Raw genomic sequence first — 20790 nt, forward strand, 5'->3', positions numbered from 1 at the left:
TTGGCCCTAGCCCCTGAGCGTGCCCTCTCATTGGTACCGGCGCCTGCCAGGAGGGGAACCCCTTAGCTTGAGGATTGGTTGAGCGGGCGGAGCCAGAGGGGCTGGAAGTTGCCATGGCGGCGGCGGTGGGGGGATGGGACGCGGCTCCAGCCCGGGCGGGGGGCGCAGCGACCGGTGGCGGCGGCTGCTGAAGGAGAGAGAGAGCGGGGGTCATTTACCCGCCACCGCAGAGCAGAGGATTCTGGGTAACATCCCCCGGGCAGAGGATTCTGGGTAACGTACCCCCCGGGCAGAGGGTTGTGGGTATCTTAGCCATGGAGCAGAGGATTCTGGGTAACATCCTCCCGGGGGGGGCGTAGAGGATTGTGGGTAACTTGGCTGCACAGCAGAGGATTCTGGGTAAGATCCCGTCGGGCAGAGGATTCTGGGTAACGTACCCCCTGGGCAGAGGGTTGTGGGTATCTTGGCTGCACAGCAGAGGATTCTGGGTAAGATCCCGCCGGGCAGACGATTCTGGGTAACGTACCCCCTGGGCAGAGGGTTGTGGGTATCTTGGCTGCACAGCAGAGGATTCTGGGTAAGATCCCGCCGGGCAGAGGATTCTGGGTAACGTACCCCCCGGGCAGAGGGTTGTGGGTATCTTGGCTGCACAGCAGAGGATTCTGGGTAACATCCCGCCGGGCAGACGATTCTGGGTAACGTACCCCCTGGGCAGAGGGTTGTGGGTATCTTGGCTGCACAGCAGAGGATTCTGGGTAAGATCCTCCCAGAATTACCCCCAGTAGTGGTCTGTGGGTAACTTGGCTGTAGAGCAGAGGATTTTGGGTAACGTACCCCCCAGGCAGAGGGTTGTGGGTATTCTGGCCGTGAGCAGAGGATTCTGGGTAACGTCCCCTCCCGACTCCTGGGCAGAAGGCTGTGGGTAATTTGGCTACAGAGCAGAGGAGGATTCTGGGTAATGTATCCCCCAAGCAGAGGGTTATGGGTAACTTAGCTGCAGAGCAGAGGATTCTGGGTAAATGAGCAGAGACTTCTAGGAATCACTCTTCTCCACCTCCACACTTGTAACTGAGATTTCAGGACGGGTTATAAGCCCCTTTCAGCGTCCAAAGGTAGGGTTGAGCCTGGCAGGTCTGTGGCCTGTTGAGGAAGAGTAGGGCAGCTGCCATGTAATGGGCAGGGTGGGGTTGGTTCTCAGCAGGCAGGTGTCCCTGTTATTATTACCCTGCATCCTCGCTGCCAGCCTCAGCAGAGGAACCAAGTATTGACAAGGCCTGGGAACCAAATGGACCTTTGCAGAAGGGGCTTGTGTGTGTGTGTCTGGAGCAGCATTTCCAGTCAGGGGAATCAGGTCACATGCTTCAGGATCTGATCCACTCCCTCTCCAGGGTCAGGAAGCAATCACTGCCCACCTCTGCTGTCCAGCCTTTCCCGACTGACTCCAGCTCCCCTGCTGTAGTCACTGGGCTGCTCTGAGTTTGATGCAGCGACTCGTTACAAGGTCTGCAAACGTCTAACCGAGGTCGTCTGGTGTCTGTCAAAGAGCCAGATTCAGTATTGTGCTATGGCTCACTGGTACAAAGGCATCTTGGAGATACCCCTGGCACAGACAGCCCCTGTGCCAGGCACAAACCAACCTTGGCACTATCTCTGCAGCAGTGCTGGGTCCAGGGGCCACTGTGGAGTGGATTTAGGCCAGAGGAGGGACGGGATGCAGTGAGGAGGAGGAGTCATGGCTGGGGTGGAATGGGTCCAACAGAAGTGCAGGTTATCCTTGATTGTGCCAGGGGCCTAACTGCCTCTCCTCCATCTCAGCGCAGAGCTGAATACACCTTCCCCAAGCACTCTGGGTGCTTACTGACAGAAGGACAAAGAACCCCTCGCTAAGGGACTTGTCATCGTTCGTAGCTCACAGATTTCATATTAGAGGTGAGCTAAATACTGACCCTTCCTAGAGACCTCATAGGCCTTTTCCGTTCTAATGCCTATAATGCTATATTTATTCCTGGGGGGAATTCTGCGCCACTGCACACGTGCAGAATTTATGTTCCCCCGCAGGTTTCTTTGCTTCCCTGCAGAAAAATGACTTTCTGATGGGCAAGCAAAGGGAAGCCACAAGAGTGGTCATGCGCCCTCCCCAGCAGTATGTTTTGGGTGTCCAGGGGAAGCTGGCAGAGAGGTACATCACTGTGAGGCAGGGGGCAGGACCGGGGAAGGCCCAGCTGGTGGCTTTTACCCTGCGCCGGGCTCAGCTGCTAGTCCCAGCTGGGCTGGGGAGGATGGGACTTTCTCTGCCCCTGGACGGCATCTGGGCTGTGTCAGACCCTCCCCCAGATTTCTTCCCCAGCTGTAGGAAACTCTGCAAATTCCCCCCTCCCCCATGCTTCCTGCACCTATTGCTCCTGAGCTGCAGGGGGAGGGATCTCTGTACAGGGAGATGCTCCCTCATCCATCCAACCCCCATGCTTCCAGACCCTCCCGCTGAGCCTCATCCCCCTTGCACCCAGAACCTCCCTGGATGAGCTCCACTCTCCCTGCACTTGGACCACCCTGATGAACCACCCGCATCCAGATCCCCACCCAACTGAGCCTCAACTGGCTGCACTTGGATCCCCACCCCACTGAACCCCACTCCTCCAGCATCTGGACCCGTCACTGAGCTCCCCGCACCCAGACCCCCCTGCCGAGCTCTATCCCCCACAAACCCAGAACCCCCCCTTGTTGAGCCCCAGTCACCTTCACCTGGACCCTCCCTGCGGAGTCCCATTACCGTTGCACCCAGATTGCCCCACACAGAACCCTCTAAACCCACACCTGGGTCCTTCCCCAACACTAAGCCCCTCCACACTTGGATCCTGCTTTGCTGAGCCTGCCTGCCTACCCGCACCTGGCATGGAGGGGCAGGGCCCTGGGGTGTTTCTGGGGCAGGCCCGGTCCTTGCACTGTGTCAGGGTTGGGTGCAGCCTCACCGCTGGGTACGTGTCCTGGGGGCAGGTAGGAGCTGCAGAGTGATCTCCCACCTCTGTGCAACCATTCGCCTGTGCTCCCCAAGGCTGTGTTGGAGCCTCCACATTTATTTGACAAACAAAATTGGCAGAATTTTGCAGAATCTTAAAATATTGGGGGCAGAATTTTGAATTTTTTAGTGCAGAATGCCCTCAGGGTAGATATTCGTTGCTAAGAACACAGGGGCCTTCGTGTTTCTGAATTGCCCGTTGTTTTAAAGGGAGACATCCAGTTTCACCATGAATTTTGAAGGTCTCGACCCTGCCCTTGCGGAGTATGCACCCGCTCTCCACCCAGCCCTGGATCCAGTCTTGGACCCTCACCTCAACCCCACCCTGCTGCAGAATGTGGAGCTGGATGCGGAGGGGGTGCCGTTGGAGGGCATTCCGGTGCCGGAGTCGGTGCACATCATGGAGGGCATGTACTCGGAGCTGCACACCGTGGTCTCCGAGGTGGGGGTACCCGTCTCCGTCTCCCATTTCGATCTGCACGAAGAGATGCTCTGGGTGGGGAACCATGGGGTAGGTGGCTCTTGGGTTTCCCTGTGGCAGAGCAGCCTTGGGGAAGGGGGTTACTGTGGTTTGCATTAGTCACTTGTCTGCTCTGATTTTATGGTCTAAGGTTTTTCTTTCTTCCTTGTGTCTTGGGCCATTTTCCAATGAGGGAAATGACTTAAGGATTCTTCTGGGATTTGGGGATAAAAGCTCAAAACAGAGGGGCTGATCTCTTCTCCCTCCGTTTGTCGGGCGGTGAGTGGATGAACCAGTGAGACAGATGAGAATCCCTCTTTGGATACTGGAGCAGAACATGGGACATAGGTTTGGAAGGGACGTCATTGAATCTAGTCCTCTGCTACTGCAGGCCACCCCATCGTAGGAGTCTTTGCACCAGAATAGACCAATTCTCTGTCCCGTCTGATAGCCCTTCCTCCCTGCCCTACCAGGACACAGCATTGGTCCATCCCACCTCCCTGTGGTCCTGCAACAGACCATTTTATCCTCCCTCTGTCCCTCATGCCTGTTCCCTCATCTCGTCTGACTTCCTGTGGTGCCCCTGGTCATTGAAATATCTGATTTATAGCCTTGGTGCTATCTGCGTGCCATCTCCCACTCGTTCCCTCGGCCCTGCTGACTCCAGACAGCCTCCTCCCCAGAATGGTAACTTTTCCCCAGTGTAGCAGCAGCAGTCTGGGCGGATCCACCTGCCTCACCGATTCTTCATCCCCCTTTATTAGAATGGGGCTGAGTGCCCATCCTTGTTCGTGCCCTTTTACCAGAGAGTCCCACTCCTTTTCCCTTTCCCTGGCACCCCTCCAGTACCCACAGTTCACACTTCCTCTGCCCACTTTCTCGATGTAACGTCCCTGCTGCGGCAGCAGCTGAGGGTCGGGTGCATTGTGTAAAGGGGTGACTTGATCACAGTCTGTAAGTACCTAGGTGGGGAAAAAATATTGGCAGACAGTGGCCCAAGGCAAGCCAGCGTCTGGAAGCTGCACGACGGGAATGCACACATTCTGAACAGTGAGGGTAGTTATCCACTGAACCAGTTCACCAAGCATCGTGATGGGGGTCTCCATCCCTGGCAGTTTTGAAATCCAGGTTGGATGTTGTTCTAAAACGCACGCTCTGGTTCAGAGAGGAGTTAATTCAGGGCAGTCCTGTGGCCTGTGCTAGCCGGGATGTCAGACTCGATGGTCACAGTGGGCCTGTCTGGCTTTGGACTCTGACTCGGTGGCGTCAAAGTGCATTGTTAGCGTGAGGATGATGAGGTGTTGGAGTGGGTTGAAGAGTCCACCCCAGGCCGGCCTTTCCTCTCCGCTTCCTTTCAGGGTCACGCCACCTCGTTCTTCGGCCCAGCCCTGGAGCGCTATTCCTCCTTCCAGGTGAGCACCAGCGACGACATCCGTCAGATCCAGAGCCTGGAGAATGGCATCCTCTTCCTGACCAAGACGAACCTCAAGTACATGTCCCGGGGGGGCCTGATCATCTTCGACTACCTGTGAGTTTGCTCCGCAGGGCGGCAGCCTGGCTGTGCTGACAGAGAAGGAAAGCCTCACGCTGGCCCTATAGGGATCCTCTCTAGGCCGAGGAGGGAGCCCCATTCAGTCCTTGGCCTACACAAGGAGGCTGCTAATGGTGATGTGACATGGGCACCTAGGAACTCCTGCAGCTCCCTTCGCATAGGGGAAGAGGAAAAGCTCCCATATCAACACTGACCTAATCCAGAGCCGAACTGACTCTGATTGAGTCTGTGCTGTGGGGGGCCTGCCCCCGCCCTTGCAGGTGGCCCTGCCGGGGGGAGGTGCATGATGCAGAGTGTGTCTGGGGGAGGAGAGAGACCGGAGCCGAGCAGAATGAGTGTTTGCTCTCTCTCCCTTTGCACCAGCATGGATGAGAGCGAGGACGTGCACAGCCTGCTGCTGACAGACAGGAGCACCCTGCTGATCGGGGGGCTCCAGAACCACGTGATCGAGATCGACCTCAACACCGTCCAGGAGACACAGAAGGTACCAATGGCCTTGGGTCGGCCTCTGTTCGCAGGCCTGATCCTGAGGGGTACTGAGCACCTTATTCTCCCATTGGCTTGGGTGGCAGAGGCAGGTGCCTGGCGCCCCTTGGGGGTCAGGCCCCACTGGGTTTGGGGGGGTACAGCAGAGAGAGGTCTCTCTGCCCCCTATTCTGCTGTGTTCAGCTTGTCCCAGAGCGGCGGCGGGGAGGGGTTCCACATGCCTCCTACTAACAGAGGCTGCTGCTGGGCAAGAACCCCTCAACGACCCTTTGTCTGCAGATCCCTGGCCCCTGTGTGCAGGCTGGTTAATGGCTAAGGAGCGCTAGCCCCACTAAACAGCAGGGGAAACTGAGGCACAGAGAGGGGTCTGTGACAGAGGGAAGACTAGAACCCCAGCTTTAACCACTAGTTCACACTGCCTTCCCCCTGGGCTGTGACCAGGCTCTGTGCTGCCAGAGACACACTTGCCAGTTCACAGCCCCGGAGGCTAGCTGCCATCTCCACGGAGGGTGAGTGTCTTCTCCTCTCTTCACCCTTTCCTTTCCAGTACACCGTGGAGGTGCCCGGTGTCACCATCCTGAGGCAGTCCAACCGCTTCTTCTTCTGCGGACACACGACAGGGAAGGTACCCTCAGCCTTGCTCCTGCCTGGCGAGTCCTCTCCCAGGCACTCTGACGTAGGAACTCGAGCCGGCCGTGGTCGGGATGATAGAACGGGGCTGCCTGCCACAGGAGGGACCGGACTCGCTGACCCAGGAGTTCCCTTCCAGGGCTGCGTGTCCAGCTCAGGCATAACAAAGCTCTGTCTGCTCTCAGCTGCTCAGGGCCGTACACCTGCCTCAGCAGGCGGCTTGGGAGGAGTGTGTGTTTCTCTGGCACCGCTCCCCCCGAAGGGCACCAAAGCACTTCACACAGTGGCCTTCCAGCCACCTCTGGTGGGGGGTAGCAGCTGATGGTGGAGAGAGGGCTGAGAGGCTGAGTCCGCGCCCTGCTCCCGTGCCAGGCCATCATGGAAGTCCCCATGTATTCAGTCTGTCTTGGGTACCGATCGGCCCCCATTGCTGTAATGTCCTCACAGGGCCCTGATCCCTATTATCAGATGGACACAGAGAGGCTGAGGGACTTGCCGTGGTCACACAGGCCCAGGAAGTCTGGGGTGGATCAAGGAACCCTAACCTCAGTCTCCCAAGTCCTGTGCTAGTGCTCTAACCACTGGCCCTTCCTTCCTCTCCTGTTTGTCCCCCTGTGATCTCCCCCTGCCCCTGTTCCTGTTCCTGGTGTTTCCTTTGTGCCACCCTCAGGTGTCCCTGCGGGATCTACGCACCTTCGCGGCGGAGCATGAGTTTGACGCCTACTCAGGCAGCCTGTCGGATTTCGATGTCCATGGCAACCTGCTGGTGACGTGCGGCTTCTCCAGCCGCATGAACGGCCTGGCCTGCGACCGCTTCCTGAAGGTGTATGACCTTCGCATGATGCGAGCCATCACCCCGCTGCAGGTCCACGTGGACCCCCTCTTCCTCAAGTTCATCCCCACCTACACCTCCCGGCTGGCCATCATCTCCCAGACAGGTAGGCGGTTCACCTTGGGCTCTCTAGTCCGGATCCTGGGGAACCACAGGTTTGAATCCAGCAAGGTCTGACTCGGCCCTTGTCTGGCAGCTCAGCGGAGTGTCTTGCAGACTCCAGGAAGGGGTCCTTGTGTGTCTGCTCCGTAAAGTGCTGTAGGATCTCCGGATGGAAGCCGGTGTGGGGCCTTATCGGTGTGAGGTTTGCTGGGAGTCCTGCGCTGTGACCCAGACCCCCTCCCTGAAGCCTCTCTGCTCTTCCCATCAGGGCAGTGCCAGTTCTGCGAGCCCACGGGCCTTGCCAACCCCGCTGACATCTTCCACGTCAACACGGTGGGGCAGCTGATCATGACCTTTGACGTGTCGGCCAGCAAGCAGGCCATGGTGTTCGGCGACTCGGAGGGCTGTGTCCACCTCTGGGCCGACTCGCCCGAGGTCACCTTCAATGCCTACTCCCGGGAGACCGACTTTGCCCTGCCCTGCATGGTAGACACCCTGCCTCACCTGGACTGGAACCAGGACCTCATGCCCCTTTCTCTGATCCCCGTGCCGCTGACCAGCGAGACGCTGCTGTCAGACTGGCCTGCTGCCAACTCTGCCCCTGCGCCCAGGTAACTCATCGGGGCTCTCGCAAAGAACATGTAACTAGCCTGTGAGCTCCCCCAGATGGCAGTCCTGCCACCTCAGTAGGGTGACCAGATGTTCCGATTTTATTTTTTTATAGGGACAGTCCTGATATTTGGGGCTTTTTCTTATATAGGCTCCTATTACCCGCCACTCTCTGTCCCGATTTTTCACACTTGCTGTCTGGTCACCCTACACCTCAGACTTGGTTCCTTTTTGCTCTCCTGAGCCAGGCAGGATTGGGCCGGGTCAGGTACTGAAGGGGAAAGAGCAGGGTGCTTCAGGAAGTGGTACTGATGATCCAGCAGGAGACATTCTCTCCAGAGTCAGTACCGAACCAGTGCCCCAGCCTTCTGCGCTGATGAGTTGTAATTCTGAGGTCCTGGTTGCTTGTGGTCATGGGAAATCCCCCGGCACTTCCTCAAGAACCTGGGTGTTGCCCTTGGCTTCCTGGTCAAATTCCAATATAGGTAATTACGTTCTGTGTATCTAAATATCCCCTTCCCCAGCTGACCCACTTTAGTATTCTCCTTTGGTCCTGTCCTAAATTGCTGTGCAGTCAGCTGCTGAGTTCCACCCCAGAGGCAGCTGCAGTAAGTGAAACACCATGCTCCACTTGGTGGTCTGGTGGCGATTCGCTGTGGCACAGAACCCCTCACCCGTTAGCCCTGGGGCTGGCCTTGGCCATAGAGAAGCCAAGGATCGAATGCATTTCAGGGAACAGTTCTGTCATCACGTTGGCTGGGAAGGTGGGAGCCGGTGTCTGGGGTGGAAGTTGTACAGCTGCTTTCTTGGTTCTGTGAACAAATCCAGGATGCAAGTGACCAGGGCTGTCAACCCAGCAGCTCTGGCTGGTCGTTGAGTTGTGCGTGTTTTGTAGGCGGGCCCCGCCTGTAGACCCCGAGATCCTGCGCAGCATGAAGAAAGTGGGCTTCATTGGCTACGCGCCAAACCCAAGGACCAAGCTCCGGAACCAGGTGTGCGGATGCGAGTACTGACTCTCTCTCTGCCAGCTGGGGATGTGCACAGCTGACAGCAACAGGGTTCGTGTAGTGTTGCTGAGCGTTGTTTGAACTGCTGCTGTGTTTCACCCCAGAGGGGGCTGCGTTTCGGTGGCGGGTGAGGTGTTAATGTGGAATGGGATTTGAAACAAGGTACTGGTCTCAGTGCTGGGGTACATGGGGGAAGTTCTGCATCCTGGGCTATACAGGGGCTCTAACGAGGTGATTTTCGGCGGCATTTCGGCTGTGATGCCTCTTGACGTTGTCGCTTTTCGGTGGCATCTCGGCGGATGCTTGTCCACCGGCCAGTAGGGGGGCGCATATAGATGCCCCAGCGGGCACTGTGATGCCCGCGGGCACCACGTTGGGAACCACTGCCCTAAACCAGCCCTTGGCAGACCACGGATTTGTGTTGTTTGCACCAGCAGTTCCGTAACCATTTAAAAAAGCACCAAGCGTTGTAATGAATAAGAGCAGGAAGGAGGAGCTTTGGCAGAGGTGAGGGGATGTGTCCTTTTCCTTTTTTGCTTTATTCCTTCACCCCGTTGGTTGATCTGGGCCCCAGACCCAGCTGGGGGGGCTGGGCAAGCCCGTGCATAGTTTGTGTTGGTGGTTGCTCGCTCCGGACACACTCGGCCTCAGCATTAAGCTGCTCTGTCCCTTTTCCTTCCTGCCTCCCTCAGATCCCGTATCGGCTGAAAGAGCTGGACAACGAGTTCGACAGTTTCAGCCAGGTCCCTGAATCCCCAATTGGCCGGGAAGAGGAACCTCACCTCTACATGGTGGCAAAGAAGTACAGGAAGGTCTGACTCACAAGATCTGCCAGCCAGGCTTGGGGCTCCGAGGGAATGGAGGGGCCAGGTGAAGCTGTAATGAGCTGTCACAGGAAGGATCAGCCAGGTGTGCCCCAAGGGTCATGCGTGAACAGCCCGGAAAGGCAGCCTTCAGCCCATGCGACCCAGTGGGGAGGCCCAGCTTCCCCCCACCCCTAAGAGCCCTTGCTGTCCCAGGTGCCTGTACAGAAAGCGGGTCCCGCTCCAGGCAGGAGGGTAAAAGAGTGGGCTGGAGCCAGCATTTCTCACTCGTGGTTTGATCCTGAGCGGTGCTGAGTGCCCAGGGAAGGTTCGCAGTGACAACCCCGCAGGTCTGACTAGTGATGTGTTAGCATCACTTCTGATTGCGAGTGCTGGTGTATTGGGGCGTGCTCGTGTCAGCGCTTGTGTAGTCAGTGAGTGCTCTCCCACGCACAAGTGCTTGTGCAGGCGATTCTGTGTTGGTGCAATTGACCAGCTCAGGGTCAAGATTTTCCTTCGTTTCTGAGGATTTCCTCCTCTGTCCAGGTCACAATCAAGTACTCGAAGCTGGGCCTGGAGGACTTTGACTTCAAACATTACAACAAGACCCTGTTTGCTGGCCTGGAGCCCCACATTCCCAACGCCTACTGCAACTGCATGATCCAGGTGAGCCTGGCACCCAGCCCCTCCCCTGCCAGGGCCTGCTGTGGCCTTCCAGCGCACCCCACTCATTTACCCTGCCGCCGCCTCCCCAGGTGCTGTATTTCCTGGAGCCCGTCCGCTGCCTGGTCCAGAACCACCTGTGCCAGAAGGAGTTCTGCCTGGGCTGTGAACTGGGCTTTCTCTTCCACATGCTGGACTTGTCCCGGGGGGACCCGTGCCAGGTACGTGGGGAGCAGATGCCAAGCACCAGGGCTATTGGGGAAGGAGGGGGTGTCTCTTGAACAGGGTCTTGGAAGTCTGACTTGGGGCTGCACTGCAGGGACTCGGGCGAAGCAGCCAGCAGCGTCTCCCTTTGCTGGCAGATGAGATCCTGAGGGGTTTAGGAGACGAGAGGGGGGCACTTGGCACCATGCGGAAGGGGCCACGTTAAGGAATTTGGGTAATGCCATCTCTCTGGTTCTCCCCTGCCCCGATGCTCCAATCCTTCCCCTCCCCCAGGGAAGCAACTTCCTGCGTGCCTTCCGCACCATCCCAGAGGCATCCGCCCTGGGGCTGATCCTGGCCGACTCCGATGAGGCCACGGGCAAAGTGAACCTGGGCCGGTTGATCCAGAGCTGGAACCGCTTTATCCTGACTCAGCTTCACCAGGAGACCCAGGAGCAGGAGGGACCGCAGGCCTATCGGGGTGTTGGCAGCAGGTAACCCCTTCCCCCCGCACCTGCTGCTTGCTGGGCTAGGAGGGGGAGCACCCCACCTGGGGCTGGGCTTAGAGGCTGTCTGCGGGGGGCTTTGCTGTGGACCAGGCTGCGGGAGCTGGGCATGGTGCTGGCTCTCCCACAGCCCATGCTGGTCTGATCCCGGGCACAGAGCCACCAGGGGTCTGACCCCTGGCCTCTTTGTCACCCCTCCGTGGCTGCCCAGGGAGGTGACGGGCAGTGTCCCCACTGAGTCAGCTCCATACCCACGCCCACTCCTTTGGGTTTCCCAGGATCCTGTTGGCAGCTACCACCTTCAAGTGCCCGGGCCAGGAAGGGCATGTGGGGGCCTAGTGCCACGCTCTCTCCCTGCCAGGCCTTGAAAGGCTCCCGCGTTATCAGCCCCACCCCCGCTGACCCGGGCGTGCTTCCTTTGCTCCAGCAGCTTTGGGTCTTCAGGGGACTCGGTCATCGGGCAGCTCTTCAGCTGCGAGGTGGAGAACTGCAGCATGTGCCGCTGCGGCAAGGAGACGGTGCGAGTCTCCTCCACGCTGCTCTTCACCCTCTCCTACCCCGAGAGCAACGGTAAGAGCAGGGAGTGTGGAGAGGGCTGGGGGAGCGGGGCGAGGGGGGGATGGTGGCCACCTTGCACCTTGTAAACCAGGGCGCAGCTGACGCTGGCTTAATCTTCCTTGGGTTCAGGAGACCGAGGGGGACTTTTAACCCCGTTGTGGGCCCCACCTTTAGCAGGTGGCTGTCCCTGAGGAGTGAGTCAGAGCCCTGTCCAGAGTCTGGCGGGTCGAATTTACATCCGGACTCAGTCTCTGGGGATTCCTGTTTTGATTAAATGAAATTGTTCCCCCCTCCCCTCACATCTGCCCTCAGATAAAACCAGAGATTATGAGTTTGCCCAGATCTTAAAGAGGAGCATCTGTCTGGAGCAGAACACCCAGGCCTGGTGTGAGAACTGTGAGAAGTACCAGCCCACGGTGAGTTTGGGAGGTGGCCACTCGCTGCCTGCTAATCCCCTTCATTGCGGGCATCAGCTGGGCAGGGGTGGAGCGGTGGAACTGGCGAAAAGTCCCTGCCCCATTCGCCTGGGCGATAGTCTCCCCAGAGAAGCAGGGAAGCCCTGTCTCTGACTGGACAGTGCAGAGAACTCGATGGGAGCAGTCCGGAGGGGCTAGACTGGGAGCTGGGTTCTGAGCTTAGCACCAAGCCCAACGCTGGCTCTGCAGCTTCGGGCAAGTCACGTCCCTGCTCCGTGCCTGTTTCCATCTCTGAGAACACGGCTAACACTGACCCGCCTGCAGGGGAGCAGGAAGCTTAGAGGGCAGAGGAAATTGACAGACAGGGGCGCAGTACTAGTCTGGTTCCCATTTCCCTTCAGGGCCACTGGCAATGCCCCTTACCCAGCCGCCCTCTTTCTGTCTTTCCTCATACAGATCCAAACCCGGAACATCCGCTGCTTGCCTGATGTCTTAGTCATTAACTGCGAAGTGAACAGCTCCAAGGAGGCAGATTTCTGGAAGACGCAGGCAGAGGTAGGGGAAGTGTTTGGCTGAGTGCAGGCCGGTCTGTTCTCTTGGCAGCCTCGGGTCACTCTGTGCAGGATCTGCTGGCAGTTTGTCCACAGTGCGGTTAAAGTGACCAGACGTCCCGATATTTCGCTCCGCCGGCAGCACTTGGCCTTTTTTTTTTTCTTTGCTCCGCCGGCGGACCCCCTCCTCCCCACGCCCGTGTCCTGATATTTTCTCCCTCCCATCTGGTCACCCTAAGTGCAGTTACTGAGTGTTTCTGCATCTCGCTAGCTCAGGGGCTGGAGTAGCAAAGTAGCACCACAGACTGGTTGCCTGAGTAATCGCCCAGGGTCCCGGGCAAACTTGTACAGCCTGAGCTGTGGCATCCCCTGCAGCGCCGTCCCTGCTAGTGCGGCTCCGTGGACACGAGCTGCCGTCACTTCCCATGCAGGACAGACATACCCCTAGAGGGATTTTCTTGGATCGTTATTCAGCAACGTGAACTTTCCGAGGATCGATGAATCTGATTCCTAACCTGTCCTCGTTACCTTTGAAAGATCCGCTTGTGGGCGATCAACCTCTGAGCGTTATCTGGGTCTCAGTTTGGTTCAAATTACAAAACTGGTTCCCACGCCTTCCAACCACTTCTTTACTCTGCCCTGAGGCTGTCTGGCATTTTGTCCACTGAAATGACTTCCCATGTTTTGTTTCTCTGTGCCACTCATGTGGGGGGCTCTGGCCTTTTCCCAAAGCCAGCTGTCACCAGCTACACATTCATGTCACAAGTGTCTCTCCCCGCTCCTGTGCTGATGGTTTTGCTCTGTATTTTGTTGCCAGTACGCCTTTAAAAAAACAGTGATGAAGAAAGGAGGCCTTGAAATCCCCAAGAGCAAAGAGATCTCGCTTGGAGAATGGTGGGTACTTGCTGGTGGAGCACGAATTGGCTTTTGTCCATCTTGGAAGTTTTGCCATCTGGATCCTTCCCGTGCCTCGGAGAACTTGGTGCTGTTTTCCCATTTGCCAGTGATTTCATCTTGCCTGTCTACAGCACCTAACATCCCAAAGTGCTTTATAAACTGAAGCACGAACGGTGCACACTGACATGCAGCCACCTCTGGGGTGGGATGCAGCAGCTGCTTAACGGCACTGAGCAGCACCACCCAACAGTATAGGAAACGCATGAAGTGAGGAATCTGCCCAGGGAAATTGTGGGAGCAGAATGTAATTCATGTTTGCAGACTTAAGCCCTGTGTAACGCTGTGTTGTGAACATTCACCTCCACTGGACTTTGGCCAGACGCTGAGGGAAAAGTGCCTCGCGATCCTTTCTGACCGTTAGCATCGGGACCTTGGCTTTACATCTCCCCTGTGAGGCCCCATAACCTTCAGCAGCCTGAAGTCACCCTCTGGCATCAGTGGAGTTACACCAGGGGTGAATCTGGCCCAGAGGCAGTGCTCCTGGTGCCTGCTCCATGCCCTCGGTCTCTTGCAGACTTAGTGGGGCAGACTAGGCTTCCAGGGATCACCCTCCTCCGCTGCCTTGACCATCTTCGACTGGCACCTTCTAGCCTCTCTCCCAAGAGGTCAGGACCGGATCCTCAGCTGGTGTAAATCAGCGCAGCTCTGTGGACTTCACTGGCGCCGCACCAATTTACCCCAGCTGGGGATCCGGCCCTCCGTGTCCAAAACTCCCAGAGACTCTCCCCTCCCTCTCAGGTTCAAGGTCTGGAATACCCTGTGTCCTTTCCTGGCAGGAAGGACCTGGGGAACGCCGAGGCGGGGCACTCGTACACCTCTGTCGAAGAGCTGAAGAACATCTGGATTCCCCATTCCATCCGGATGAAACTGACCAAGAACAAGGAGCTGGATGTCTGCAACTGGAACGAAAGCGATGAGGTAGTGGGTTCCCTGGCTCCGCCGGGGTCGAAAGTCCGTCCGGCAAGGTAAAGGGCAGAGAACGGGAACTGCTGATCGTGGCCACGCTTGTCTGGGGAGCCAGCGGGCTCCCCCGTCACGAGGGGATTGGAGCACCTGGAATGTTGATGCTGGAGTCGAGATGGAACTCGCTCACTGAAGTGGGTCCCCCTTAGCCGGGAGCCTGCGTGCTGGGGAGGCCTGCGTCACCGTTAGCTGGTGCTGTGCCCCCACTGGCCCGATGGCAGAACTCGGGCACGGTCGGGAGCGGCTCTGGCACAGCTCTGGCTTTGCCAGGCTCTGCGGGTTTGTGTCGCGGCCGCGGGAGCTGCCTCTGCCAAGGTGATTTCCCTTCACCCATCGCACGGGCTTCCAGTGTCCTGAGCTGCATCCATCCGTGTCCTGGTCAGCCAGTTCCCAGCAGATTCATGTAACCGCCAGGGGTGGGTTCTTCCTTGCAGCTGAGCTCGTCCGATGACCAGGACTCCACGTACATGTACAACCTGATGGCCACCGTTGCCCACATTCTGGACCCCCGCACTGGGGGCAGCCTGGTGGGGCACATCAAAGTTGGGGAGACGTATCACCAAAGGAAAGAGGTGAGCTGGGGAGCAGACCGAGCCCACCTCTATCCCAGCCGCCCACTGGGACCCCAGCCCCCCCCCCGGGGAACCCCCTCTTGGCTGGGTGTCTCAGGAAGGGGGTCGTGTTCCAGAGGGGATAGTGCCCAGGCCCCTGGGTGGCTGCTCTGTTTGCCTAATAAATACAGTGCATGACCCAAGGTTACAGACCAACCTGGCCTGTCTCTCACCCCCAGGGGGTCACGCACCAGCAGTGGTATCTCTTCAATGACTTCCTCATTGAGCCTGTGGACAAGGTAAGGAGCCTCATTCCATGGGCAGCCCAGGTATCAGAATCAACCCTCAGGATGCCCCACTTCTCATGGCACCATGCGAACGGCCTGGTCAGGGAGGCAGCATGGCCTAGTGGGCAGAGCACTGGACTGGGGCTCAGGGTACCTGGCTTCTCTTCCTAGCTCTGCCACTAACCTGCTGGGTGACCTTGGGCAAGTCACATCCCTGCTCCATGCCTCAGTTTCCCCATCTGTGAAGCAGGAATAACGCTCCTGACCTCCACTTTCAGATCTGCTGAGGAGAAGAGCTAGGAGTGGTTATTAGGCCAAGCCAGGTCTAGCGCTCGGGAGATCCTGGTTCAGGCTCAGTCCTGGGTCTCCTGCTCCAGGTGCCGAAGAGGCAGCATGGTCAGCCCACAGCGGCCAGGGAGAGGCTGCTGCTGCTCAGCGCAGCTGGTTGTGTGTTTTACCGAATGCTGCTGCTGGGCTGTGAAGGGGGTGGGGGGCTGCAGCGGCAGGGGAAAGGCGTCGACTTGGTCTTCCACCAGCCTTCAGCCCCCGGGGCTGTAAGTTGTCTTGTCTCCAGCTGCCCAGTGTGAGATCTGCCCATTCCCAGCTGGCCCCGATTGTCCCCACACTCCACAGCGGAGGGTACTGGGGAGAGGGAGCTGAAAGGAACCCTAACCCCTGTGTCGCCCGCACGGGTGGTGGGGGCAGTGATGGGACCGTGTGTTTGTGTGTGGCGGAGGGTTGGGGGTCTGAATTCGGGGTGGGGGAGCATGTGTCGGGGACAGGGACAGAGAGCGCCCCCTGTTGTGATTCTGCTGGCAGGAGGGCTGGATTTAACCCCACCCCCCCATTCATAGAATCCTCTGTAGCGTGCAGGTGCTTAAAGCTCGTTAAGTTCTGCTCTGTCCTGCTTTGTGGGGAGTGGGGGGAGGAAGCCCTTCTTGGAGCTCAGCCCCTGCCAGCCCAGGCCCCCCGAGTTGTCCGTACACATGTCCCTCCCTCTGTCGCAGTGCGAGGCGGTGCAGTTTGACATGAGCTGGAAGGTGCCTGCCATCCTGTACTACGCCCGAAGGAACCTCCACGCCAAGTACAACCTGACCAGTGAGTTTCTGCGCGCAGGGCGGGGGGCATGTTCTGCGTCAGGGCTGCGTGTGTGGAGCCCTGGGCCTGTCTTCAGCTCGGGTTACCCCGCTGGAGCCGGCCCAGCTGAGAGGTTGTGTTAAGGAGACAGTCGGGAAGTGTGTCCCTGCTGTGTGCTGGCTCTGCCCTGCCTGGCCAGCCAGCTAGATCCAGCGTAAAGCATCACTTCCCTCCAGCTAGAGATTGGGGTGTGGAGGGGAGTTGGGTTAGGGGCAACCCCCGGGTCATGCCCCGAGCTCCCCAGTGGTAGCCCAGAACCAGGAAGTGAAACTGACCAGTCCAGCTCCACCATCCCAGCGACGTGCATGTCACAGGAAGCAAACGAAGTAGCAGAATGGTGGGAAGGGGGCCAGACCCTCCGCTGGTGCAAATCAGCATCATTGGCTGCAGGGGAGCACCATCGTTCCCTAGAGCGGCTTCTGCCAAGAGACACAGAATGGTCTCTAATGGCCCCCGGAGCGGGGATGGGCTGCCAGGAGGAGCCGTCCCACCGAGAGCCTCGCTTGTCCTGTCCACGTGGGCTGGGCCCCTCTCTTGGGCATGAAGCCATGCATGCTGGGTCCGCTACAACAGACGCCGACACCTTTTCCATCTGTGCACCCTGGTGCGTGGTGGATCGAGGGCAGGGGACCCAGCCGGGACCATACAGGCAAGGCAGCTGGAATTTCTCTGTCCATCGAGGCCCCAGCTCCACACCCCCTCTGCTAGGGCTGTATCCTCGGCCCCCGCAGAAGCTTGTGTGTGACCCCTTAGAAACAGGTGTTGATTTTTGGATGGAGGACAATGGTCCCTGGCCTTTTCTCTCTGGAGGGCATTGTCTCCTTCACATGCTCCAGCTGCCCTGAATGCCAGGCAGCACGTGGGGGCTCAGCCTGGCCTGGCCTCTTCTGCTGTGAATCCAGCAGCCAAGCGCCCCGTCTGACGTCGCGTTCTCTCTTCCCCACCCTTCCCCCTACTGCCTCCAAGTCAAGAACCCGATCGAGGCCAGCGTGCTGCTGGCCGAGGCGTCCCTGGCTCGCAAGCAGCGCAAGTGCCACGCCACCTTCATCCCGCTCATGCTGAACGAGATGCCCCAGGCGGGTGACCTGGTGGGGCTGGACGCCGAGTTCGTCACGCTTAACGAGGTAGAGGCCGCAGCTGGGACGGATGTTGGTGTTTGGCCAGGGTGGGTTGGGTGAGAGATGGAGCCATGGGGTCCAGAGCCGTCCTGCTGGGGTCTAGCAATGGCCAGAACCACGGGAAGTCCCGATGGCTGAGGCCCGGCTCCTGGGGAGGGGGCAGCGAGGGCTGGGGGGGGCTTCCCCTGCCAACGGCTCCTGTGACCCTGTGCAGGAAGAGGCCGAGCTGCGCAGCGACGGCACCAAATCCACCATCAAGCCCAGCCAGATGTCCGTGGCCAGGATCACGTGTGTGCGAGGCCAGGGCCCCAATGAGGGGATTCCCTTCATCGACGACTACATCTCCACCCAGGAGCAGGTACTCGCCACGGGCGTCCTGGCTGAGGGGGGCTCCCTGACACTGCCTGCCCCCTGCCCCCCCCGGGAACTCACTGCCCCCACATGCCTGTGATCACCAGCCCCTCCCCTTGCAGGTGGTGGATTACCTGACCCAGTACTCGGGAATCAAGCCGGGTGACCTGGATGCCAAGATCTCCTCCAAGCACCTCACCACACTCAAGTCCACCTACCTGAAGCTGCGCTTCCTCATTGATGTCGGGGTGAAATTCGTGGGCCACGGGCTGCAGAAGGACTTCCGGGTCATCAACCTCATGGTGACTTTCCCTTTGTAGAAGCCCGGGACATTTCTCAGACCCCGCAGCAAACACGCCTTCCGTTCCCTTCCTGCGTGGAGTTTTCCTCTCCCCCAGTGGGAGTGCACTCGTGGACCCGGGGGATGGGGATACGGGTGAAGGACTGGGCAGTGTGATTGGGGTGGAGGGTGACGAAGGCATGTGGGGGGCAGGCTGGGGGTGGGCTGTGTGGGTGGGAGGGAGGAGCCAACCCTGCATAGATGGGTGGTCAGACACTCTCTGCTCTCCCAGGTGCCCAAGGACCAGGTGATCGACACTGTGTATCTGTTCCACATACCGAGGAAGAGGATGATTTCTCTGCGCTTCCTTGCCTGGTACTTCCTGGGTTAGTGGAAACGCCTAGATCGCAATTGGCCCAGCCAGGCAGGGCTGCGCGGGACCCCCAGACGGACGCCGGCCCCGTCGCCCGGGTACAGGGCAGCGCTGGCTGCTTGCGATGTCACTCGGAGACGAAGGGCACCTCTGGCCCCACCCTGCTTCTGGAGCGCTGGGGATGGGGGCTGCTGCGGCGGGTCGGGATCGAAGGGCAGCGGGGGGTGTGTGTGTGAGGAGGCCAGGACAGGAGGGGCTTGGGTTGAGAGTCAGTCCCTCAGCAGAGCTAGCGGGGGATGGGGGCAGGGGGCTCCCTGTATTCAGCAGCAGGACAGGGAGGAATCCCGTTGTGTGGATTGGGAATTGGGGCCCCCTCTGACCAGAACCCTCCCTGCATCCCCCAGACCTGAAGATCCAGGGTGAGACTCATGATAGCATTGAGGATGCCCGGACGGCCCTGCAGCTCTACAGGAAGTACCTGGAGCTGAGCAAGAACACCACAGAGCCGGACGACTTCCGCAAGGTGCTCAAGGGCCTCTACGAGAAGGGTCGCAAGATGGACTGGAAGGTGCCTGAACCAGACAGCCAGAGTAGCCCCAAAAGTAAGGCACCCCCCCTCCTGTGTGTGCAGTGAGCGAGCCCCCCGGAGCGCCTGTGTGGAGTGGAGACCGAACCTGAGCGCTTGGCGGGCTGAGAGCCTGCAGGGGCAGAAAACGAGTGTCCGCACCCTCTGCTCCCCTTGCAGCTCCGTGCTGTTCCCCTCCAGAGTCCTGGATTCTGTCCGAAGACGGGGCTGGGGCTCCTGGCAGCTCCCCGCTCCTGTTCTGTGCTGGGGTGTGGGGCCTGGCGCGAGCTGACCCGCGCATCTTTGTGTCTCTGGCAGATGCTGCAGTGTTCCCGGCCGTGCTAGGGCTCTGACCTGGCGAGACCCCGCTCTGCCCCCCTGCGTGTTCTCTGCTACCGCCCAGCCCTGGGCCCCGACCGGTCTGTGACCACAGATCACACAGAAAACAAATGCGGATTTCAAAACAAGGGACGAGGCTGGTTTTCAGCTGGCAGCCAGGCGCACCCCGGGGACCCTGACACCTGCTCCTGTCCCAGCCCTGGCTGCAGGGGCACCACGGGCTACCTGCTGGCCAGGATCCCCCTTCACAGTCAGTCACTGCTGGGATGGCTTCAGAAGGCCACATCTTCCTCCAAGTCTGCCAGCTGCCCCATCGGCCTTCCAAGCAGGGACAGCTGTTGGTGCGTCTCTTTCACCATCACATGTGCCACTTCACAAGTGTCGTGGGGCCATCGGCCCGTCTCCTGCGGTGCTCCGGCCAAGCACCAGGCCCCTGGGCTTCGGGGTATTTTAGATAAAAGCTGCGTGAAGCAGGGAGGGTTGAGGATTGGCCTCCCGAATTTGCCTTGGGTGTATCGCTGTCATCTCATTGCCAGCCTGTTGCTTTGCTGAGGGGTGGATTGTTGAGGCAGGCCTGGCTGGCTAAACTCTCCTGGCACGTTAATGCCAGCAGGACCAGAGCTGCAGGGCACGTTCCCGGACTGCGACCGGCCCCAGCCCAGTGCCCGCTCCAGTGATAATGTCAAGTGGACGAGTGGCAGGACGAAGACGCCCTGAACTCGCATTGTCCCAAGAGGCACTGACATGCAGGGATGCCGGGCTGTGCCAGGAAGCCAGAGCAGCAGCGTGACGGTCTGCTCCATCCACGCTGGGCTGGCAGGATCACGCGTAGATCCCAGCTGGGGCTTGGCCCTGGGATCAGTGGAGTCGCCCCCTTTGCACTCTCTGGTCTTTTTAACTCCCCTCTCCCCTGTATTCTGCGAGGGCTGAGGTGCGCTCGGCCATCTCTGGCATGTACCAAATTCATAAAGTGGCCAGCCGGTGCCTTCAGCATCTGCCTGTGGTCCTGTCTCCTCCTTTCTCGTTGGTTGGTGGTTCTGCCCTGGCCTTTGCCCACTGCAGATCCCAAAGTGCTTTACCGGGCTCCCCCCCTCCAGTGTTACCCCTCGGACAGAGGGAGCTGGGGGAGTCACTTATCCCCAAGGTCACGCTGGGAGTCAGAAATTGAACTCAGGATCCTGCTCCAGCCACTGGACCGCGCTGTCTCTCCGATAGCAGCCAGAACAATGTACTGGGGCATTAACGAGTGGCTGCAGCTGTGTGCACCCCACAGCCTCCGTGTTTGGCTGCACTGGGGGTTGTGCAGACCCCTCGTGTGGAGGAGAATGCCTGGCTCTGTGCTCCATGGGGCTGCACTGGTGCTAGTCACCCCCTGTGCAGAGGAGCCCTTGGCATTCCTGCTTTGAAGACATCCTGGTCGGGCGAGTCCCGCTCCTGCCATGGCCAGGAGAGTGGTGGCTCGGGCTGGGACCCT

At 59.0% G+C, this 20790-nt stretch overlaps 1 protein-coding gene across 10 annotated transcripts; it reads left to right on the plus strand.

Moving 5' to 3' along the window:
- The first annotated feature begins 133 nt into the window (after window positions 1-133).
- Window positions 134-20312, plus strand: PAN2 (poly(A) specific ribonuclease subunit PAN2). 10 transcript variants are annotated; one of them, XM_030554698.1, is made up of 27 exons: window positions 135-245; window positions 1816-1929; window positions 3227-3527; window positions 4835-5004; window positions 5392-5512; window positions 6062-6139; window positions 6815-7082; window positions 7347-7689; window positions 8583-8679; window positions 9387-9506; window positions 10044-10163; window positions 10253-10381; window positions 10659-10858; window positions 11298-11440; window positions 11741-11844; window positions 12301-12399; window positions 13213-13289; window positions 14129-14270; window positions 14750-14887; window positions 15106-15165; window positions 16161-16251; window positions 17257-17414; window positions 17623-17766; window positions 17882-18061; window positions 18332-18425; window positions 18817-19014; window positions 19296-20312. In XM_030554698.1, exons 3-27 carry the CDS (start codon window positions 3246-3248, stop codon window positions 19328-19330), a joined length of 3591 nt encoding a protein of 1196 aa, XP_030410558.1. In that variant the 5' UTR covers window positions 135-245; window positions 1816-1929; window positions 3227-3245; the 3' UTR covers window positions 19331-20312. The 10 variants fall into 10 exon arrangements, with proteins under 10 accessions (XP_030410567.1, XP_030410558.1, XP_030410566.1 ...); XM_030554706.1 differs by having other exon boundaries at window positions 11301-11440; XM_030554700.1 differs by having other exon boundaries at window positions 1821-1929.
- The last annotated feature ends 478 nt before the right edge of the window (window positions 20313-20790 follow it).

The sequence above is a fragment of the Gopherus evgoodei genome, chromosome 3 (assembly GCF_007399415.2).
Source record: "Gopherus evgoodei ecotype Sinaloan lineage chromosome 3, rGopEvg1_v1.p, whole genome shotgun sequence".
Classification (NCBI taxonomy): Eukaryota; Metazoa; Chordata; order Testudines; family Testudinidae; genus Gopherus; species Gopherus evgoodei.

What these genes read in the sequence shown, in the direction of transcription:
- PAN2 (XM_030554698.1), top strand. Translation starts at nt 3,246, where the DNA reads ATGAATTTTGAAGGTCTCGACCCTGCCCTTGCGGAGTATGCACCCGCT. An exon ending in TGGCAAAGAAGTACAGGAAG is followed by an intron (nt 9,507 to 10,043) that starts GTCTGACTCACA and finishes TCCTCTGTCCAG; the next exon opens with GTCACAATCAAGTACTCGAA. An exon ending in ACATCTCCACCCAGGAGCAG is followed by an intron (nt 17,767 to 17,881) that starts GTACTCGCCACG and finishes CTCCCCTTGCAG; the next exon opens with GTGGTGGATTACCTGACCCA.